Genomic DNA, 18,104 nt, shown 5'->3' with positions numbered 1-18,104 from the left:
TGGACAGGTGCATTGTAAGGAGTCCTACCCTTCCTTTGGCTCTTACATTCTTTCAGCCACCTCTTCCACAATGGACCCTGAGCCTTGGAGGGTGTGATAGAGATGCTTCACTGCTGAACACTCCTCCGTCCCTTCTTCTCAGCACTATGTTGCCTTTTGGGTCATCCCAGTGGTCACTGCCATCTGAAGAGAAGCTTCTCTAACCAGAAGTGAGAGTAGCATTAATATATGAGCATGAACATTAAGTATAGTGCTTTCAGAGCAATTTGGTGACCGTTATGTATGCATTTATCCAGACAAGAGCAGGCTTTGTACCCCTAAGGCTCATGACCTCCCTTGCCATAGGCTTTTGATTAGGTTTTCAGTACCAGGCACGTATTCCCTCCCATAGAGTGGTCCTCTAGTCCAATTAGAGAGCAGTTGGTTTCCCCCAGAGCAGACACGCCACTATTGCACTCGTTCAGACATTTGGCCTGTCTGGCCAAACTTGAGGCTTCCAATGTCCACTGTTTTCACCACTGATGACTTCTGTCTCCCATAGGGCTGCATGCAGTTTTGTTTTGTTTCTTTCTAGCTTTCAGTTGGCTGGTCTACAGGGAGAAGGTTTTCAGCTCAGCCCCAGCTTGATTTCTCAGTGACCTTGCTGCCCAGGCATGTGGAGTCATCAGCAATAGGGTCTTACCATCTGTTTCTGGTGGAAACCAAGAGCACTGGTGGACAATATTTTTAAGCTTCCTTTGATTTTCTCCACCCCACTCCCATTCCCTTCCCCATTTTTATTTGAGGTAGGGTCTCACTGTAGCTCAGGTTGACCTGGAACTCACTATGTAGTCTCAGGGTGGCCTCGAACTCACAGTGATCCTCCTTCCTCTTCCTCTGGAGTGCTGGGATTAAAGGCGTGCATAACCAAGCCTGGCTTCTCCCCTTACTTAAAAAATATATATATATATTTTATTTATGGGCTGAAGAGATGGCTTAGCAGTTAAGGCATTTAAAACCCAAAAGATCACAGTTTGATTCTCCAGGACCTATGTAAGCTAGATGTATAAGCAGGCACATCCACCTGGAATTCTTTTACAGCGACTAGATGCCCTCTCTCTTTCTCTCAAGTAAATAAATAAAATATATTAAAATGTTTTTATTTATTTATTTTGAGAGAGAGAAAATGGGTGCCACCAGGGCATCCAGCCACTACAAACGAACTCCAGATGCATGTGCCATGTGCATCTGGGTAACATGGGTCCTGGGGAATTGAACCTTAGTCCTTTGGCTTTGCAGGCAAGTGCCTTATCTTCTAAGCCATCTCGCCAGACCTCTTCCCTTATTTTTTTTAAAAACTTTATTTTTAGTTATTTGAGAGAAAGAAAGAGAGAGAATGAGCATGCCAGGGCCTCTAGCCACTACAAACTCCAGACACATGTGCCCCCTTGTGCATCTGGCTTATGTGGGTCCTGGGGAATCGAACCGAGATCCTTTGGCTTTGCAGGCAAATGCCTTACCATCAAGCCATCCCTCCAGCCCCTCTCCCCTTATTTTGGGGGGGCTTTTACAGACTTCCAGGCGTACCTCTGGGCTTATGCAACTGGTCGCTCCTGCAGAGGAACATCTGTCTCCCAAAGAACCCCTCCTCAGCCTGCAGACCTCTGACAGACCGCCTCCCTTTGCCCTTCACAGGGTCCCTCACTTGCAGTTCTCAATGGAGAGTGGACGCACAGATTCACAATGAAAACCAGCCCCCGACGGCCACTGATTCTCAAGAGACGGAAGGTGCCCCTTCCCGTTCAGAATGCCTCAGGCGAAACGTCCAAGGAGGGTCCCAAGAGACCCCCAGCCCAGCAGGAGCCTAGCCAGGCCCAGGCCTCCACGAAGGCTACCGAGTCCAACTCTTGCAAGTTTCCCGCCGGGATCAAGATCATCGACCACCCCACCATGCCCAACACGCAAGTGGTGGCTATCCCGAACAACGCCGACCTGAACAGCATCATCGCCGCGCTGACCGCCCGAGGGAAGGAAAGTGGCAGCTCGGGACCCAACAAGTTCATCCTCATCAGCTGTGGGGGCAGCTCGGCCCACCCCGGGCGCCCCCAGCCTCCCGCGCAGGCCAGCAGCGATGCCCAGAGGACCGAGGTGCCTGCGGACACGCCGGGACCAAAGCCAGTGGCCAGGGATGTGAATGTTCCCAGGTCACCTGGGACCCTCCCGAGGCTGAAACAGGAGAGCTGTGGTACGTGGTGTGCCAGCCCAAGGGGTCAGCAAGCCAGTCTCTCTAACGCCCCCTGGCCAGGTCGGTGGTCAGTCACGTTGGCACGCGGCTGGCCTTGAACCAAGACAGAGGCTTGTTTTCTTCATCCTGAGTCCTCTGGGCACTGTTGAAAGAGTTACAGTTATTGTGTAGGTTTCCTTGCCCTTTTGTTTTGTTTTGTTTTTTGTTTGTTTGTTTGTTTTAAGATTTTTCAAGGTAGGGTCTCATTCTAGCCTAGATTGACCTGGAATTCACTCTATAATCCCAGACTGGCCTTGAACTCCAGGGTGATCTTCCTACCTCTTGACTCCCAAGTGCTGGGATTAAAAGGTGCCCCCTACCATACCTGGCACCTGACTCCATTGCCCCTCTGCCCCTCTTCCCCAGCCTGGTTTTTGGAGGTAGGATCTTGCTGTAGTCCAGGCTGACCTGGAATTCACTATATAGTATCAGGGTAGCTTCAAACTCATGGTGATCCTCCTACATCTGCCTCCCAAGTGCTAGGATTAAAGGAGTGTGCCACCACACCGGCCCATTGCTGTTTTGTTTTGTTGTTGTTTTTTTTTATTTTTTAAATTTATCTACTTGAGAGAGAATAAGAGGCAGGTTAGAGAGAGAATGGGCACACCAGGGCCTCTAGCTGCTGCAAACAAACTCCAAATGCATGTGCCACTTTGTGCATTTGTCCATTCCTCTTAAAAATTTTTTTTAACTTATTCATTTTATTTATTTAAGAGAGAGAGAGAGAAAGAGGAAGATAGAGAGAATGGCACGCCAGGGCCACTCACCACTGTAAACGAACTCCAGATACATGCACCACCTTGTGCATCTGGCTTATGTGAGTCCTGGGGAATTGAACCTGGGTCCTTGGGCTTCACAGGCAAACGCCTTAATCGCTGAGCCATCCCTCCAGCCCTCTTTTCTTTTTTATGTTGGAAGAGAATGAATGTGTTTGTTTTTGTTTACTCTTTGTCTTGACCCTATAAGTAAATCTCCACCTTACTAAAGAGATAAACTGAAGCCCAGGGAAGAAAAGTGACCCGATTTTTATTTTTTGTGCAGACAGCCAAAGGTTGCCTTCAAAGATGGCTGGGGCTGAGTCTTGCTCACAGAAATGTAGCCCGTTGCGCTTGAAGTCCATCATACAGCAGGCTCGCTTCAAGCCACGATAGCTTTACCATTTTCCTCGGGGTAGCGGTCTTGGAAGGGTGGTTCCCTGGCCACATGGATCCTCCTGGAGCTACTGGGTGTCCAATTAAGCTACTAACCAGGTTTTGGGTCGTTTCCCTCTAGCTGGTGGTGAGGCAGCTGGCTACGCACTGGAGAACAGCTTAACCAATATCCAGTGGCTTGGAAAGATGAGTTCCGACGGCCTGGGCTCCTGCAACATCAAGCAAGAGATGCAGGAAAAGGAGAATTGTCACCTGGAACAGAGCCAGGTGAAGGTGAACTGTTCTGTCACTCACTGGGAAGTCAGAGCCAGCGCAGGAAATTTCTAAAGATTGAAACAGATTAAGCGTTGTTGAAACGTGATATCTTGTTTTGTTTGTTTGTTTTTTCCAGGCAGGGTCTTATTTTACCCCAGGCTGACCTGGAATTGGGCTCAGGGTGGCCTCAAACTCAAAGTGATCCTCCTGCCTCTGGGCCGTCCAAGTGCTGGGATCAATGACATGCATGCCACCACATCTGACTGATGTTAGATATGACTGGTAGAACTGCTTAGGGCTAGCCAGGTATGGCGGCATGTGGCTTTAATCCCAGCACTCAAGAGGCACAGGGAGGAGGATCACTGTGAGTTTAAAGCCATCCTGAGACTTAGTGGAATTCATCCTGAGTGAATTCCAGGTCAGCTTGGGGTTCAGTGAGATCCTACCTTGAAAGAAAAAGAAAGGAAAAAAAAATAAAATAAAACTACTTAGGGCTTTTCTGCATAAGTTACATTAATTTATTTATTTTTATTTGCAAGTACACAGAGAGAGAGACAGACAGACAGACAGAGAATGGGCACGCCAGGGCCTCCAGCCACTGCAAACAAACTCCAGATGCGTGCGCCCCCTTGTGCATCTAGCTAACGTGGGTCCTGGGGAATCAAGCCTCGAACCGGGGTCCTTACGCTTCACAGGCAAGCGCTTAACTGCTCAGCTATTTTTCCAGAGTGAAACTAGAGCCTAGGCATACTAAGCAAGTTCTGTACCACTAAGCTACATTCCTAGCCCTTAGTTATTTCTATTAAGACTAGCCTTGAGGCTGGAGAGATGGCTTAGTGATTAAGGCACTTGCCTGTGAAGCCTAAGGACCCAGGTTTGATTCCCTAGTACCCACATAAGCCAGATGCACAAGATGGCCCATGCCTCTGGAGTTCCTTTGCATTGGCTAGAGGCTATGGTGCATCCATTCTCTGTCTCTCTGTACTTCTTTCTCATTCTTAAATAAATAAATAAAGTACTGTAAAAAAATTTTTAAATTAAAAAAAACCACTTGCCTTGAATTTGATTCCTCCTGCCTCAGCCTCCAAATAGCTGGGATTTCAAGTATATGCCACCACACCCAGCTCTGTATATCTTTTTAATTTTATTTTTATTTGCAAGCAGAGAGAAAGAGTATGGTTAAAGACACTTGCCTGTGAAGCCTAGGTTGGATTCCCAAAGTGGTGCATGCTTCTGGAGTTTGTTTGCAGTGGCTAGAGGCCCTGGCATGTGCATCCTCTCTACCTGTCCATTCTCTCTCTCTCTGAATTTACCTCTTTCTCTCAAATGCATTTTTTTTGTTTTGTTTTGTTTTGGTATTTTTGAGATAGGGTCTCATGGTGATCCTCCTATGTCTGCCTCCAGAGTGTTGGGATTAAAGGCATGAAGCCACCACACCCAGCAATATTTTTTAAAGATATATTGGAGCTGGAGGGATGGCTCAGCAGTTAAGGTGCTTGCCTGCAAAGCTTAATGACCCAGGTTCAATTTCCCATTACCCATATAAAGTCAGATGCACAAAGTGTCACATGCATCTGGAGTCTGTTTGTGTTGGCTGGAGGCCCTTGCATTCCCATTCTCTGTCTCTTTTCTCTCTGTCTCTCTCTCTCTCTGCTTATAAATAACAAATAAGGGCTGGAGAGATGGCTTAGCGGTTAAGCGCTTGCCTGTGAAGCCTAAGGACCCCGGTTCGAGGCTCGGTTCCCCAGGTCCCACGTTAGCCAGATGCACAAGGGGGCGCACGCATCTGGAGTTCGTTTGCAGAGGCTGGAAGCCCTGGCGCGCCCATTCTCTCTCCCCCTCCATCTGTCTTTCTCTCTATGTCTGTCGCTCTCAAATAAATAAATAAATAAATGAACAAAAAATTTAAAATAAATAAATAACAAATAAATTAAAGGGCTATAGAAATGGCTTAGTGGTTAAGATGCTTGCCTGCAAAGCCAAAGGACCCAGGTTTGATTCCACAGGACCCACATAAAGCCAGATGCACAAGGTGGGCACATGCATCTAGAGTTCATTTGCAATGGCTAGAGACCCTGGCATGTGCATCCTCTCTACCTGCCTTTCTGTCTCTCAAATAAAATTAATTAAATATTAAAATAAAATAAATGTACTACAAGGTTCAGTTCCCTAAACCTATGTAGGCCAGATGCAAAATGTGGCACAAGTTTGTAGTGGCAAACGCCCCCTGCATACTATGCACACACGTGCAAATAATAAATAAAATTTGAAAAGATACACTAGCTGGGTGTGGTGGTGCACACCTTTCTTCCCAGCACGTAGGAGGTAAGAGGACCAGTGTGTGAGGCCACCCTGAGACTACATATTGAATTCTAGGTCAGTCTGGGCTAGAGTAAGACCCTACATTAAAAAAAGAACATAAAAAAAGAAAAAGAAAGAAAAGAAAAGATATATTCTATGAACTTGAGAGATGATTCAGCCGGCTCTTATGTGCCCTGAGACTGCCAGAGCTCAAATCTCCAGATGCGGGCTGGAGAGATGGCTTAGCCAGTAAGGTATTTGCCTGCGAAGCCTAAGGACCCCAGTTTGATTCTCCAGGTCCCACATAAGCCAGATGCACAAGGGGGGCACATGCGTCTGGAGTTTGTTTGCAGTGGCTGGAGGCCCTGACATGCCCATTCTGTCCCTTTGTGTCTCTCCCTCTCTCTCCCTCTGTCTCTAATAAATGAAAAAAAAAAAGAAAAAAAAAAAAACACTCCAGATGCAACATGAACATCTGGATGTGGCCATGTGTGCCTGTAATCCCAGAGAAGGGGCAGATATCTTCAACCCAATGAATGATGTGGCAGGGAAGCAGTTCCTAGTTGGTGTAGACTAAGATCTTATTTATTTATTTATTACTTTTTTGTTTATTTTTATTCATTTATTTGAGAGTGATAGAGAGAAAGAGGGAGAAAGAGAGAGAGAGAGAATGGGCACGCCAGGGCCTCCAGCCACTGCTAACGAACTCCAGACGCGTGCGCCCCCTTGTGCATCTGGCTAACGTGTGTCCAGGGGAATCGAGCCTCGAACCGGGGTCCTTAGGCTTCACAGGCAAGCGTTTAACCGCTAAGCCATCTCTCCAGCCCAAGATCTGTCTTAATGCTAGCTTTCATTCCACAGTGGAATCGTGGTCTCAGATGAGTTTGATTCTAGCACATTCTAGGGCCTGGCATGGGAGTAGTTGCTGTGAACTCTCCTGTGGCATCCTGTTTTCTTTTTCCCTCCGGCTTCTGCCCACAGGTTGAAGAGCCTACGGGCGCTCCACCGTCTTGGCGGGACTCCGTGGCCGAGCGGCCTCCCTATTCTTACATGGCCATGATCCAGTTTGCCATCAACAGCACTGAGAGGAAGCGCATGACCCTGAAGGACATCTACACTTGGATCGAGGACCACTTCCCCTACTTTAAGCACATCGCCAAGCCAGGATGGAAGGTACTGCCCCCCAACCTGCGGAGTCCAGTTCCTGCTGGCCCGGCAGCGTATCGTTTGTGCTACGCTACGACCGTATCTGGTGTTTGGGGGCCACGGTGAAGGGCGGGGGGTGCTAGATACGACTTGGGGTGTCACTTGGACCGACGGGATCTAGGCAGTGTTGTCAGTTAGGGCACTGCCGACTATCTAAGGTTTGTGGTGACAGTTCAGCGCAGCAAGACCCGAGCTAATGACGGCAGCAGCAGTCTGAGGTACCAGAGACTGGAGAGCCTGGGCTGTTTTATGGAAAGGCTTTTTTTTTTTAATGGGAGGTGAGCCTCATGATCCCAAGATTAAGTTCCTATAATGTCAGATTATTTCTAGTGGGCATGACTTTGTTTGTTTGTTCGGCTTTTGGTTGTTGTTTGTTTTTCAAGGTAGGGTCTCGCTGTAGCCCAGGCTAACCTGGAATTCACTATGTAGTCTCAGGGTGGCCTCGAACTCCCTGCGATCTTCCTACCTCTGTCTCCCAAGTGCTGGGATTAAAGGCGTGCGCCACACGCCCAGTGTCTTTCGTTTAAAAAAAAAAAATTATTTTTATTTATTTGAGAGTGACAGAGAGAGAAAGAGCAAATAAAGAGAAATAGAGAGAATGGGCGCGCCAGGGCCTCCGGCCACTGCAAACGAACTCCAGACGCGTGTGCCCCCTTGTGCATCTGGCTAACGTGGGTCCTGGGGAATTGAGCCTCGAACTGGGGTCTTAGCCTTCACAGGCAAGCGCTTAACCGCTAAGCCATCTCTAGCCCAGAGCGTCTTTTTAAAGGTAAGGTCTCTAGCTCACGCTGACCTGGAATTCACAGCGATCCTCCTACCTTGGCCTCCCAAGTGCTACAATTAAAGGCATGTACCGCCATGCCCTGTTCTTTTTTTTTTTTTTTTTTTACACAAACAGAGAGAGGAAGCGTGAGAGTGAGAATGGATGTGCCAGGGCCTCTCACCAATGCAAACAAACTCCAGACACATGTGCCACTTTGTCCACATGACTTAAGTTCTAGGGAATTGAACCTGGGTCTTTTGGCTTTGCAGGCAAGTGCCTTAACCGCTAAGCCACCTCTCCAGTCCCATGCCTTTTTTTTTTTTTTTTTGCAAGAGAGAATTGGTGTACCAGGGCCTCCAGCCACTACAATAGAGCTCCAAGTGTGTGTTGCATCCTGTGCACATGTGCAGCATTGCACACTTGTGTCATGTGCATCTGGCTTACATGGGATCTGGAGAGTCAAGCATGGGTACTTAGTTTCCACAGGCAAGCACCTTAACAACTAAGCCATCTCTCCAGCCCTTATTTTATTTATTCATTTATTTATTTGAGAGAAAGGGGGAAAAAGAAAGAGTGGGCACAACAGGGCCTCCAGCCACTGCAAATGAACTCCAGACACCTGTGCCACCTTGTGCATCTGGCTTATATGGGTCCTGGGAATCAACCCTGGCTCCTTTGGCTTCACAGGCAAGCACCTTAATTGCTAAACCATCTCTCCAGTCCCCCATACCCAGTTTTTTTTTTTTTTTTAATATTTTTCTGTATTTATTTTGTTTACTTGAGAGAGAGAATGGTCACAGTAGGGCCTCTAGCCACTGTAAACGAAATCCAGACACATGTGCCACCTTGTGCGTCTGGCTTACGTGGGTCCCGGGGAATCGTACCTGGGTCCTTTGGCTTCACAGGCAAGCGTCTTAACCACTAAGCCATCTCTCCAGCCCTTGTATGCTTATACTGCAGGCTCTGTTAACTCTGAGCTATCTCCTCGACCCAGAAGCTCATTTCTCTTTATGATACTCCTGTACTTTGGGCCTTTTTTTTTTTTCCCCATAGACTGTGCAGTGGCCAATAATCTTCTCATTTGTCCCAGTGCCAGAGAACCTGACTTTGGAGAGAGCTGTGGGAAGCCCAGGGCTCTCAGTGCCCGCCTGTCTGTCACACTGACCCCTTCTCCGAGGCAGAAGTCAGAGGTGTAAACTTCCCACACACAGTCCCCGCTGCCAGCTCGTCCTCCTCACGATAGCAGAGACCAGGGACTATTTCCAGCCTGGGGCCCTGGGGGCAAGGACACAGCCAAGTCTCTGTTGTTGCGTTTTCATTTGCCAAGTTGAGGAGTGCCACCACTCTTTTCTTCTTCCTTTTGGTTTTTCGAGGTAGGGTCTCACTGTAGCTCAGGCTGACCTGGAATCCACTATGGAGTCTCAGGGTGGCCTCGAACTCAGGGCGATCCTCCCACCTCTGCCTCCCGTGTGCTGGCATTAAAGGCGTGCGCCACCACGCCCGGCGGCACCAGTCTTTTCTTTCCAGGGCAGACGTTGTCTGCATGTGAGGGAGAGAGTTGGCAGCAGTCAAGGCTACAAGGTCCCTAGAAAGTTTGCTGAGCAGGGAGACAGACCCCCTCACCCCCCAGCCCCTGACTCACTTCAAAGGTGATTCTTCTGAGGTGAAACAAAGCGAACCGAAAACTGGCTGTGTTTGCTTGTCAGAATTCTATTCGCCACAACCTCTCCCTCCATGACATGTTTGTGCGGGAGACGTCCGCCAACGGCAAGGTTTCCTTCTGGACCATCCACCCCAGCGCCAACCGCTGCCTGACGCTGGACCAGGTGTTCAAGGTGAGTGTGTCCTGGTTCCGCCTAGGTAGGGCCGGCGTTGGAGGTCACAGAGCCACCGTAAAAGGAACAAATTCGTAGGACATTCACGTTTGATCGGGGGACGGGAGTCAGTCAGTTTGTGACTTTCAATAACATTCTTGGTGCTAAACTGGGGTGCAGCGAGGACCGCCCCAGCAGTCTCCCCCTGACTCCCCCCATGATAAGATACTCGTTACAATGTCAGTTCCTAGCCCCTGCCCTCCAGGATCCTGGTCCAGTGAGTCCACGATGGGCATGGTAGTTTGTCTTTTCAGCAGCATCTCCAGCGAGTCAAACAGTCTTAGACACTAGCAATGGCGCCATTAGCCCATCTTTTTAGAAAGAAGTCGTTCTGGGGACTTCTCAGTGCCCATAAGGATGCAGGTAGCTGTGACTGCTCTCCTAGGATGGACAGCCGTCCAGGACGTCCCTCCATCCGGGGTGCTCCTCAGCACCCACCAGCGATAGGTGTCTTCCCAGTCTGGCCCGATTGGCCACGTTGGTGGTAACTGTATCTCGTTTCTCTCCCGCCCTGCCTGGCCGCCACCAGCCACTGGACCCAGGGTCTCCACAATCGCCCAGGCACTTGGAATCAGTAAGATTCTCTTCTTCTGGCTTGGGGCTCGGCCTTGTTTCCTTTCACTGCTCAGCATGGCTTTAGTCGGCAGAGACCAGCTGTGATTCGGGGAGGGGACCACCGCGGCCCTGTGGCCGCCAGCCCTAACCACGCAGCACGACAAAAGTGCCCGGCCGAGCAGGCTGGGCACCGCGGGAGGACCTGCCGCTTGCAAGGACGGGCCGCGGCGTGGCATGAGCCCAGCAGGTGGCAGCTCGTTCTCTCCACCAGCCTTTTCTTTGTTTCGTGGATAGCTTTTGCTTCCCGCGGGGGGTGAGAACGTATGAGGGGGTAGGACTGTCCCTCCGTAGGATGTCCCTGTGCCCTGTGCTACCCGCCCACTGGCAATGGCCGGGCAGATCATGCCTACCTGCATCCGCCCCTCAAGCCGGCCTTGCTTTCTGTCCTTTCAGTGATCTCAAGTGCAACAGCTCAAGCTGGTGGGAGGGGTCTCCTGTCCCCCACCCCCCTTACCTTACTAACCCAGGCTGCTTTCTCTGTCACTTGCCACAATTAGCAACAGAAACGTCCCAATCCCGAGCTCCGCAGGAATGTGACCATCAAAACTGAGCTCCCTCTGGGCACACGTGAGTTGGAGAGGCAGCCTCGGGGGGCTGGGGGGGGGGGGCCTGGTTCTGGGGAGTACCTCGCAGCTCTTTCCCCTAGCTCACAGGGATCTGAGCCCTGGCCTGCTGCCTCTGAACCCCTGGTCTCTTCTAGGGCGGAAGATGAAACCCCTCCTCCCGCGGGTCAGCTCTTACCTGGTGCCCATCCAGTTCCCAGTGAGCCAGTCCCTGGTGCTGCAGCCCTCAGTGAAGGTGCCACTGCCCCTGGCCGCTTCCCTCATGAGCTCAGAGCTCGTGCGACACAGCAAACGAGTCCGCATTGCCCCCAAGGTAAGCACCCTGCTTTTCCACGCAGAGAAGCCTGCAGTCAAGAGCAGAGCCACGTTTGGTTTGGTCTTAACTGTTAGAGCTGCTGTGTTCAAATGAGTGAAGCAAAAACTAGATATTGTTGGATCTCTGTCTTGCTCTGAATCCTGTGGTGAATGTTTATTTCCAGTGCATGCTAAGTATAAATTTATTTACTATTTATTTCGGTTATGCGAGGTAGGGTCTCACTATAGCTCAGGCTGACCTGGATTTCACCATGTAGTCTCAGGGTGGCCTCAAACTCATGGCAGTCCTCCTACCTCTGCCTCCCAGGTGCTGGAATTAAAGGTGTGCGCCACCACGCCCACAAGATGACTCAAGACCATAGGGTCACACATGCGAACAAGGTGGTGCGTGTGTCTGGAGTTGCAATGGCTGGAGGCCCTAGCACACCAATTCTTTATCTCTCTCTTTGTCTCATTAAAAAAAGGAGGGCTGGAGAGATGGCGTAGCGGTTAAGCGCTTGCCTGTGAAGCCTAAGGACCCCGGTTCGAGGCTCGGTTCCCCAGGTCCCACGTTAGCCAGATGCACAAGGGGGCGCACGCGTCTGGAGTTCGTTTGCAGAGGCTGGAAGCCCTGGTGCGCCCATTCTCTCTCTCTCCCTCTATCTGTCTTTCTCTCTGTGTCTGTCGCTCTCAAATAAAAAAATAAATTAAAAAAAGGAGAAGAAGGCAGGCGTAGCGGTGCGCTTTTAATCCCAGCACTCAGGAGGCAGAGTTCAGAGGATTTCTGTAGGCCAGTTCCAGGACAGCATAGGCTAGTGTGAGACCCTACCTTGAAAAGCCAAAATAAGGGGATGGAGGTGGATGGGCAGTCTGTTGGGTTTGCTTCAAAGAAAAAAAAAAGTGCCTGGTGTGGTGGTCCATGCCTTTAATTCCAGCACTAGGGAGGCAGAAGTAGGAGGATTGCTTTTGAGTGTGAGGCCAGCCTGGTACTACAGAGTGAGTTCCAGGCCAACATGGGCGAGAGTGAGACCCTGCCTCAAAAAAAAAAAAAAAAAAAAAAAAAAAGTGTTAGAGCTACAGCTTGTGAAGCATGCTGAGTTCAGTTCCTTGAGACACTTCTAAATCTGTTTGGTAGACAAGGCTCCTCCACAGAGCAGTACATGAGCTAAAAGGGATCTGGGTTGCTCTATGTGGCATCAGCAGGGCTGGCAATATGGCTTAGTAGATAAAGCATTTACCAGACATGAGTGAATTTGGATCCCAGACCCCACATAAAAACCAGAAGCCGGGCTGGAGAGATGGCTCAGCAGTTAAGGCGCTGGCCTGCAAAGCCTAACAAGCCAGGTTCAACTCCCCAGGCCCCACGTAAGCCAGACACACAAGGTGCCACATGAGCAAGGTCACACATGAGCACAAGGTGGCGCGTGCATTTGGAGTTTGATTACGGTAGCTGGAGGCCCTGGCATGCCAATTCTGTCTCTTTCATGAAAAGAAGGCCAGTCTAGGCTGGAGAAATGGCTTAGCGATTAAGGCACTTGCCTGCAAAGCCAAAAGACCCAGGTTCAATTCTCCAGGCCCACGTAAGCCATTAAAATAAAAAAAAGTTAGAGGTGGGCTGGAGAGATGGCCCTGTAAAGGTGCTGCCTGTGAAACCTGAGGTTCCAGGTTCTATTCCTTAGTACCCACATAGGCCAGATGCTTAAGGCGGCACATGTGCCTGGAGTTTGTTTGCAGTGGCTAGAAAAGGCCCTTGTATGCCTATTCTCTCTCAAATTTATTTTATTTTATTTTTAATATTTTATTTACTTTTATTTTTTATTGACAACTTCCACAATTATAGACAATAAACCATGGTAATTCCCTCCCCCCCGCTTCCACTTTTCAACTCCACTCTCCATCATATCCCCTCCCCCTCTCAATCGGTCTTTTATTTTGATGTCATCATCTTTTCCTCCTCTTATGAGGGTCTTGTGTAGGTAGTGTCAGGCGCTGCGAGGTCACGGATATCCAGGCCATTGTGTGTCTGGGGGGATCATGTTGTAAGGAGTCCTACCCTTCCTTTGGCTCTTACATTCTTCCCACCAGCTCTTCCACAATGTGAGCCTTGGAAGGTGTGATAGAGATATTTCAGTGCTGAGCACTCTTCCGTCACTTCTCAGCACCATGGTGCCTTCTGAGTCATCCCAAGGTCACTGCCATCTGAAAAGAAAAGCTTCTCTAAGCAAAAGTGAAAGTAGCATTAATATAAGTGTATGAACATTAAGAGAAGTGCTTTCCAGGCCGTTTGGTGACCATAGTATATACATGTAGCCAGACAGCAGCAGACGTTACACCCCTAGGGCTCATGACTACATCTGTTTTAAGTTTTCAGTATCAGGGATGTTTTCCCTCCCATAGAGCAGGCCTCCAGTCCATTAGAGAGTGGTTGGTTTCCTCCATAACACACATGTCACAATGGGTGCATCGTTGGTTCATTTGGCCTGGCTGGCCGAATTTTAAGATTTGCGGTGTGCACTGTTGGGTGTCTCCACTGGTGATTTCCCTCCCTCCCACTGAACTCCATGCAGTAGATCTGTTTCCAGCTTGTCAGCTGGTCTACATGGAGGAGGCTTTCAGCTCAGCTCCAGCAGGATTTCTCAGTGACCTTGCAGCCCAAGTATGTGGAGTCTTCAGCAATAGGGTCTCACCATCTATTCCTGGTGGGAAACCAAGGGCCTCGGCAATGGCCTGGAATATTTTGGGGGCATCAGGGACCTCCCTGGCCAACAACTCACTGGAAAGTATCCCATCCCTGGCAATGAAATTTTTCTAGTAACAATCTTCTTCCATTGTCCAAAAAAGCGGGTTTCCATCTGATTTATTTATATCCTCTTACATTTTTATTAGCCCTCCCTCCACCTTTCCTTTACTCAGTCTCTTCCTCTGACTTCACTTAGACCTTTTCACCCCCATTAATCTGTTCTTCTACTTATGTATATATACAGTGCCATCCTATTAAGTCCCCCCTCCCTCCCTTTCTATTCCCTCCATATCTCCTTTCTAATGTACTTGCCTCTGCTACTGAGTTTTAGACATACATAGTTTTTTTTTTATTTACTTATTTGAGAGAAAGGATGAGAATGGGTGTGCCAGGACCTCCAGGCACTGCAAATGAACTCCAGATGCAGGCAGCACCTTAAAAGAGGAAGCAATCTGAGGGTACAGTTCAGTGATAACGCACTTGCAGGGTTCCATTGCCAACACCAAAGAAAATAAAATACAGGAAAAAAAAGAAAAGTACAGTTGCCAGCACCATGCACCCCAAAAAATGCCATAAGGGGCTGGAGGGATGGCTTAGCAGTTAAGGCGTTTGCCTGCAAAGCCAAAGGACCCAGGTTCGATTCCCCAGGACCCACGCTAGCATAAAGGGGCGCACGCGTCTGCAGTTTGTCTGCAGTGGCTGGAGGCCCTGGTGTTCCCTTTCCCCTCTCTCTCTCCTTCTTTCTCTGTGAAATAAATAAATAAAAATAAAATATTGAGTAAAAAAAAAAAGGTCATGGGAACTGGAGAGATTGCTTAAAAGTTAAGGTGCTTGCCTGTGAAGCCTAAGGACCCATGTTCGAGTTTTCAGATCCCACATTAGCCAGACACACAAAGGTGAGGCCAGGGCAAGGTCACACATAGCCCACTAGGTGGTGCTTCTGGAGTTGGGTTGCAGTGGTTGAGGCTTTATTTATTTGACAGAGAAAGAGGTGGGGAGAGAGAGAGAAAGGGCTCGCCAAGGCCCCTAGCCACTGCAGACAAACTACAGATGCCTGCGTCCCCTTGTGCATCTGGCTAGCGTGGGTCCTGGGGAATCGAACCTGGGTCCTTTGCCTTTGCAGGCAAAGCCCTTAACTACTAAGCCCACCAGCCTTTTTATTGATATTATTATTGTTTTTTATTGTTTTAATTTGTCAACTTTTTTGTTCATTTTTATTTATTTGAGAGTGACAGAGAGAGAAAGAGACAGAGAGAGAGAGAGAGAGAGAGAGAATGGGGCGCGCCAGGGCCTCCAGCCACCGCAAACGAGGCGTGCGCCCCCTTGTGCATCTGGCTAACGTGGGTCCTGGGGAATCGAACCTGGGTCCTTTGTCTTTGCAGGCAAACTCCTTAACTGCTAAGCCATCCCTCCAGCCCCCCACCTCCCCCTTTCCCCCCCCCCCTCCCCCAGGCCATAGGATCAGGCTCTCTAAGCTGCTTGCTTGTGCCAGTGGACGGAGCATGGGCTGCTTCCCTTGCAGGTGCTCTTGGCAGACGAAGGCGTAGCCCCGCTGCCCGCCGCGGGACCCCTGAAGGAGGAGAAAGCGCCGCTCGGGGAAGGACCACCGCTGCCTCTGCTGCCCGCGCCGCTGCCACCGCCGGGCATCAAGGAGGAAGCGCTGCAGCCGTGGGAGGACGCGGCGCCCCTGGCGCGAGCCATCAAGGCCGAGAGCCCTCCGTTGGCAGAGTGGCCCTCGCCGTGCCCGTCCCTGAAGGAGGACTGCCCCCGGTCGTGGGGGGCATCGCCGTGCTCTCCCACGCCGGGGCCCGGCCAGGACCCCGGCCAGGACCCCGGCGGCCTCAAGTCGCCGGCGCGGCGCGTCTCGGAGATGCTGGCGATCCAGCGGCGCGAGCGGCGGGAGATGAGCCGCTCGCGCCGCAAGCAGCACCTGCGGGCACCGCGCGGGGACGAGCCCGAGCTGGTCTTCGCCGAGCCCCCCGAGCCCCAGCCTGCAGACGGGGGGCCCTTCCAGACCCCCGTCAAAGAGACACTGCCCATCTCCTCCACGCCCAGCAAGTCCGCCCCGCTGCCCAGCACCCCCGAGGCCTGGAGGCTCGCGTCCCCGGCCGCCAAAGTCGGGGAGCTGGAGGTCAGCCCCGTGCGAACTCCCCGGGGGACCTGCGGACCCCCGCCCGACTCCCTGGGGCTGGTGGAGCTGAGCTGCACCCCGCCGAAGAGCCTGCCCCTCTTCGGCTCGCCCCGAGAGCTCCTGGACGCCCAGCCCCTGGAGCTGACCCCCGACCCCTTCGGCAGCCCTGCGCCCCCGCATCCGGACGTCCCCAGGCCGGCCTCCCCGGAGCCACAGGTCCCCAACCTCGCGGCCAGCCGCTCGCTCACCGAAGGCCTGGTCCTGGACACCATGAATGACAGCCTCAGCAAGATCCTGCTGGACATCAGCTTCCCCGGCCTGGACGAGGACCCGCTGGGCGCGGACAATATCAACTGGTCTCAGTTCATTCCCGAGCTGCGCTAGGAGCGAGGCCTGGCCCCTGGCCCTGGCTGCCCCGAGGTGCTGGCCATCCCACTGACCCCCACGAGGGACAAGAGCGCGCACAGCATCCTCGCCCGCTTAATGCCAGGGCAGCTGTCAACCCCCGAGCCACTGCTGGGACCCTCTCAAAGCAGCGGGGTCTCCCTTTACTGGCTTCTGGGCTACCTGTGAGCCGCCCACCCCACCACCCACCACCCAACCCCGAGAAATTCTATTCTTACACGCTTCCCAGCTGGGAACCAAAAGCTAGGGTTGGCAAGCAGTGGTAAGAAGGGATTAGAAAGCGCCCAGCAGTCTCACCTCTGCCCCCTGGCAGGGCGGTCCTGGTAAGCGGTGTAAATTCTCCAGATGACTCTCTTCATTACAGACATAAGCTCGTTTCCTTCGATCATTGCCAAGACAATGCCAGGGGTGGGCAGGACGGCCGGGGGTTCCACTTTGCCTCTGTTCACTGCCCTGGGCTCCCAGCTGGGGTAGTGGGTGGGGGGGCGCTGCAGACGGTTTTCTCCACTGCAGGGGTGCCTGGCACAAGGCTTTTTTTTTTTTATTTTTATTTTTTCCTATAGACAGGCTGATGTGGAGGTCTGCTCTACACGATCTTTTCTTTTTACCACCCCCCTAAGACACACACACACACACACACACCTCCCCATGTTTCTAAGCCAGCTACCCTGCAAGAAGATATCCTGGTTTAAAGGTTTCTTTCTTTTCTTTTTTTTTTTTCATATTGGGTTGAGTTGAATTAGAGGGTAGGGTTTGTATGTATCTGAAGCCGAGGGGTGCCCGGTTAGGTTTTTCTCTGATCATGCCAGGGAGCCGAGTACGAGGAGAACTCGGCTGAGGCCCCGAGAAGGCGGACCCCCCCACCCCCGACCTGCCGAGCCTCCTCGGCCTGCACCTGAGCTTTGCCAATAGCCACCCTAAGCCCCAGGACGTGAGCCATCTCAAGAACACTACTGTATCTACCTGCTGAATAAAAACCCAGGGTGGACCTGCACATCGCCGTGGTCTCTTGGTATCCAGAGGGGTTGGCAAGGCGGGGTGGTGGTGACGGAGGCTGGTGAGCCTTGGTAAGGCTTGGTGCTGCCCTGAAGGAGGAGTGCCCAGCACTTTTCACATGTGTCCATTTCTTTATTTTTTATTTATTTTTTTTTTCATCTTTTTAAAAAATTTTTATTAACATTTTCCATGATTATAAAATATATCCCATGGTAATTCCCTCCCTCCCCACCCCCACACTTTCCCCTTTGAAATTCCATTCTCAATCATATTACCTCCCCATTACAATCATTGTAATTACATATATACAATATCAACCTATTAAGTATCCTCCTCCCTTCCTTTCTCCACCCTTTATGTCTCCTTTTCAACTTACTGGCCTCTGCTACTAAGTATTTTCATTCTCACGCAGAAGCCCAATCATCTGCAGCTAGGATCCACATATGAGAGAGAACATGTGGCGCTTGGCTTTCTGGGCCTGGGTTACCTCACTTAGTATCATCCTTTCCAGGTCCATCCATTTTTCTGCAAATTTCATAACTTCATT

The 18,104-nt window shown here is 50.8% G+C and overlaps 1 protein-coding gene across 2 annotated transcripts; it reads left to right on the top strand.

The window, feature by feature from the left end:
* Window positions 1–1,679: 1,679 nt before the first annotated feature.
* On the top strand, window positions 1,680–17,086 carry Foxm1 (forkhead box M1). Of its 2 annotated transcripts, none has more exons than XM_045139676.1 (8): window positions 1,680–2,224; window positions 3,536–3,681; window positions 6,952–7,143; window positions 9,646–9,774; window positions 10,343–10,387; window positions 10,926–10,995; window positions 11,129–11,304; window positions 15,548–17,086. In XM_045139676.1, exons 1-8 carry the CDS (start codon window positions 1,723–1,725, stop codon window positions 16,538–16,540), a joined length of 2,253 nt encoding a protein of 750 aa, XP_044995611.1. In that variant the 5' UTR covers window positions 1,680–1,722; the 3' UTR covers window positions 16,541–17,086. The 2 variants fall into 2 exon arrangements, with proteins under 2 accessions (XP_044995611.1, XP_044995610.1); XM_045139675.1 differs by having other exon boundaries at window positions 3,536–3,687.
* The last annotated feature ends 1,018 nt before the right edge of the window (window positions 17,087–18,104 follow it).

Source organism: Jaculus jaculus, chromosome 23 (assembly GCF_020740685.1).
Source record: "Jaculus jaculus isolate mJacJac1 chromosome 23, mJacJac1.mat.Y.cur, whole genome shotgun sequence".
Taxonomy (NCBI): Eukaryota; Metazoa; Chordata; class Mammalia; order Rodentia; family Dipodidae; genus Jaculus; species Jaculus jaculus.
Note: the sequence above shows the minus strand (reverse complement) of the source record. Positions and strands in the feature narration are given on the sequence as shown.